Below are 5000 nucleotides of genomic sequence, written 5' to 3'. Positions count from 1 at the left end.
CCTCCTCTCCCCCCCCCCCCCCCCCCACCCTCTCTTCCATCCCTCTCCCCCTCTTCCCCCCAGGGACCCGCTGCAGCGGGTCTCCAAACTCTCCCACTGCTGCATGAGAGGGAGAGGGAGAGGGAGAGGGAGAGGGATAGGGAGAGGGGGAGGAGGAGGAGACACCACACTTCCGTGGACGGGGCCGCTCTCGAAGAGGGGGAGGAGGAGGAGGCGGCGGAAGAGGGGATGGAGGAAGGAGAGGAGGAGGGGATGCAGGGGGACCAGGCGTGGAAGGAAGAGGGGAAGGGGGAACAGGCGATGGAGGAGGTGTTTGCATCCCTCTCTTCTATGAGGACGGAGGTAGACGGCCTGAGGAACCCCCTGGGGACCTTCAACAGTCCCGCCCGCACCTGCAAGGAGCTGTTCTTCTGTCACCCTGAGTTCACTGATGGTACCTTGTCTGTTCCTCACTCTGTTCCTCTCTGTTTATCACCCTGTCTGTCTCCCTGTCTGTCTGTCTGTTACTGTAGCTGTCTGTCTACCTGTCTGTCTGTTACTGTAGCTGTCTGTCTCCCTGTCTGTCTGTTACTGTAGCTGTCTGTCTGTAGCTGTCTGTCTATCTGTCTGTCTGTTACTGTAGCTGTCTGTCTGTAGCTGTCTGTCTATCTGTCTGTCTGTTACTGTAGCTGTTTGTCTGTCTGTCTGTAGCTGTCTGTCTATCTGTCTGTCTGTTACTGTAGCTGTCTGTCTGTCTGTCTGTTTGTCTGTCTGTTGCTGTAGCTGTCTGTCTACCTGCCTGTCTATCTGTCTGTCTTTTCTGAATGTCTGTCTGTTACCCTAGCTGTCTGTCCACCTGTCGGTCTGTCTCTGTCTGTCAGTCTGCCTATCTCCCTGTCTGTCCGTCTGGCTGCCAACTGTCTATCTTTCCATCTACCTGCTGTTTCATCATTTGTTGTTATTGGTCCGTCTATAATCGACTGATGGTCAAAATATCATTCCAATTATAATCCAATCATATTCTTATCTTAATAACCTTTGTAAACTCTCATTTTCCTCTCTACTCCCTCTCTCTCTCCAAACCCTCTCTATTTCTCCACCTCTCTCTCTCTCTCTAGGTGAGTACTGGATAGATCCTAACCAGGGTTGCCATAGAGACTCCTTCAAGGTGTTCTGTAACTTCACGGCAGAGGGAGAAACATGTCTGTACCCCGACAAGAAGTTCCAGTCGGTGAGACTTGCTAACTGAGACACACACAAACGCACGCACGCACGCACGCACGCACGCACGCACGCACGCACGCACGCACACACACACACACACACACACACACACACACACACACACATAACGTTAACCAAGAGCCTGTATTCAAACCGAATTTTTTTTTTCTATAGTTCCTTGTTCTAGTGTTTAAATAACATCTCAGTTTTGTTAAAGGGAAAGGGGCAGTGCATTCTGGGAAAGCCATGTTTTTATATTTTGTAGGGTAATGAACCGAACTCCTGTCAGGACATATGCTGCCTCAATGTCATTTTATTCATATTTGTTGGAAAAAGAGAATGAATTACAGATTTTAATGTAAGTACAAAGCTGTCCACTTTAGTTAATGTTGTTGTAGTCTAAATGGGTTTGAAATGGATCTTGCAGAGATGACACACACACACGCACATGATTAATACTTATGATATGAATATCAATCAAGCAAAGACAAAATGGTGATCACGTTATCAGTCACTGTCTGCTTAGCTCGTAAAAAAGACATTTCTCTCTCTCTCTCTCTCACGCACACACACACACACACGCGCACCCACACGCTCTCTCACACACACACACACACACACAGACACACACACACACTCTCTCTCTCTCTCTCTCACACACACACACACTCTCTCTCTCTCTCTCTCTCTCACACACACACTCTCTCTCTCTCTCTCTCACACACACACACACACACACACCATTAGAGATGACCTCTAATTGACAGCAGTGACGTTATCATCACTTATACGTTGTTAAGATGACACTTGACGTTCTGGCTAGCTGACATTGGAGGTGATGAGGTTTTGATGATGAATGTGTGTATTAAATGGTTGCTTTTGTGTATGTTGTTGAACAGGTGAAACTAGCATCCTGGAAAGGAGAGAAGCCTGGTTCCTGGTATAGCCACTACAAGAAAGGCAAGCAGGTACGGTGTGTGTGTGTGTGTGTGTGTGTGTGTGTGTGTGTGTGTGTGTGTGTGGGTGGTGTGTGTGTTTACGTATGTCTCTTAGATTGTCTACCATCTAATTGTTTTCTGCTGCTACTTCATTTCACTCATTTATGATCCCCCTTTTCTCAATATCCTTCTCTTGACTTTCTTTAACATTTGATATATTTTTTATATTTTCATATTTTTCGGACATTCTTTTTCCCTTTCTCCCTCCCAGTTCTCCTACTCGGGCTCAGACGGCAGTTCCATCCACGTGGTCCAGCTGACCTTCCTGAAGCTGCTTAGCGCCACGGCCAAACAGACCTTCACCTACTACTGCCAGAACTCGGCTGCCTGGCTGGACCTCACCACCAACGGCCACAAGAACGCGCTGCGTTTCCGGGGCAGCGACGGCGAGGAGCTCACGCACGAAAACGCCCACTACATCAACGCACTGCATGATGGGTGTCAGGTGAGGTGGAGGAGGAGGAGAGGGGAGGGGGGGGGGCGGGGGGGTGAGAGAGTGTGTCAGGTGAGGAGGAGGGGGAGGAGGGGGGGAGTGAGAGAGTGTGTCAGGTGAGGAGGAAGGGGGGAGGGGGGAGTGAGAGATTGTGTCAGGTGAGGAGGAAGGGGGGAGGAAGGGGGGAGTGAGAGAGTGTGTCAGGTGAGGAGGAGGGGGAGGAGGGGGGGAGTGAGAGAGTGTGTCAGGTGAGGAGGAGGGGGAGGAGGGGGGGAGTGAGAGAGTGTGTCAGGTGAGGAGGAGGGGGGAGGGGGGAGGGGGGAGTGAGAGAGTGTGTCAGGTGAGGAGGAGGGGGGGAGGGGGGAGGGGGGAGTGAGAGATTGTGTCAGGTGAGGAAGAGGAGGAGGAGAGGGGGAGTGAGAGAGTGTGACAGTTCTCTATTACAATTATGCCCTGGATGGACAAAATGAGATTAGATTGGATAGGACTAGAACATTTAATCATCCTCAATGGTTGTTGTGGAGGCAGACAAGCAAAACAATGAATACACAAACAAAAATACAGACGATGAATCACCAAATGAATACGTCCTCTGGGATTGTTTCAGCAGACAAAAGAATATGTTATTTGTGGACGTATTGAACCAGTGATGTTCAGGTTGCAAGTTAGGCTGTTAGTGCCCCCCCCCCCACCCACCACCCACCACCCTCCTTATGCAGTGTTCTGCCTTCAGTTTTTACCTGCCAGTATAGTTAGAGTATATGTGCGCACACAATGTATTCTCTGGTCTGCAGAAAACTTTTTTTTGTTTTATTTTGGAGACTGGGTTGTGAATCACACACATATTTCACAAACAGATAGGACGCGCTATATTACAGCTACATATATATATATATATATATATATATATATATATATATATATATATATATATATATACACACCTTGCTAGTACCAGGTTGGACCCCCTTTTGCCTTCAGAACTGCCTTAATTCTTTGTGGCATAGATTCAACAAGGTGCTGGAAACATTCCTCAGAGATTTTGGTCCATATTGACATGATAGCATCACGCAGTTGCTGCAGATTTGTCGGCTGCACATCCATGATGCAAATCTCCCGTTCCACCACATCCCAAAGGTGCTCTATTGGATTGAGATCTGGTGACTGTGGAGGCCATTGGAGTACAGTGAACTCATTGTCATGTTCAAGAAACCAGTTTGAGATGATGTGAGCTTTGTGACATGGCACGTTATCCTGCTGGAAGTAGCCACGGGTACACTGTGGTCATAAAGGGACGGACATGGTCAGCAACAATAGGCTGTGGCATTTAAACGATGCTAAATTGGTACTAAGGGGCCCAAAGTGTGCCAAGAAAATATCCCCCACACCATTACACCACTACCAACAGCCTGAACCGTTGATACAAGGCAGGATGGATCCATGCTTTCATGTTGTTTACGCCAAATTCTGACCCTACCATCTGAATGTCGCAGCAGAAATCGAGAGTCATTAGACCAGGCAACGTTTTTCCAATCTTCTATTGTCCAATTTTGGAGAGCCAGTGCGAATTGTAGCCTCAGTTTCCTGTTCTTAGCTGACAGGAGTGGCACCCAGTGTGGTCTTCTGCTGCTGTAGCCCATCTGCTTCAAGGTTCGACGTGTTGTGAGTTCAGAGATGGTCTTCTGCATACCTTGGTTGTAACAAGTGGTTATTTGAGTTACTGTTGCCTTTCTATCATCTCAAACCAGTCTGGCCATTCTCCTCGGTCAAGATGGTCAAGATGACCTCCTGAAGTTCAAACCGAGCATCAGAATGGGGAAGAAAGATAATTTAAGTGACTTTGAACGTGGCATGGTTGTTGGTGCCAGACGGGCTGGTCTGAGTATTTCATAAACTGCTGATCTACTGGGATTTTCATGCACAACCATCTCTAGGGTTTACAGAGAATGGTCTGAAAAAGAGAAAATATCCAGTGAGTGGCAGTTCTCTGGGCGAAAATCCCTTGTTGATGCCAGAGGTCAGAGGAGAATGGCCAGACTGGTTCGAGATGATAGAAAGGCAACAGTAACTTAAATAACCACTCGTTACAACCAAGGTATGCAGAAGACCATCTCTGAATGCACACGTCAAACCTTGAAGCAGATGGGCTACAAAAGGGGGTCCAACCCATTACTAGCAAGGTGTACCTAATAAAGTGGCCAGTGAGTATATATATAATATATATATATATATTATATTTTTTATAATTCTTAAAAAGTGTGATGAATTCATGTTGATGAATTTTGCTGGATCTGTTTGACTTGACCCACAGACGCTAATTGATAGAATATGGGTAACTTTGTATTAACACCTTCAGTAACACTGTA

General features: G+C 47.4%; 1 protein-coding gene across 1 annotated transcript in view; it reads left to right on the top strand.

Annotated features, from left to right (window-relative positions):
• Positions 1-5000, top strand: part of LOC310822013 (uncharacterized protein) — a 36880-nt gene that overhangs the window by 30937 nt on the left and 943 nt on the right. The window contains exons 61-65 of the mRNA XM_083694302.1: positions 64-174; positions 226-433; positions 1098-1210; positions 2103-2171; positions 2413-2646. Of these exons, the coding sequence (XP_083550428.1) occupies positions 64-174; positions 226-433; positions 1098-1210; positions 2103-2171; positions 2413-2646 (735 nt within the window). The remainder of the gene's footprint in view (positions 1-63; positions 175-225; positions 434-1097; positions 1211-2102; positions 2172-2412; positions 2647-5000) is intronic.

The sequence above is a fragment of the Argentina silus genome (assembly GCF_951799395.1).
Source record: "Argentina silus genome assembly, chromosome: 22".
NCBI lineage: Eukaryota > Metazoa > Chordata > Actinopteri > Argentiniformes > Argentinidae > Argentina > Argentina silus.
Note: the sequence above shows the minus strand (reverse complement) of the source record. Positions and strands in the feature narration are given on the sequence as shown.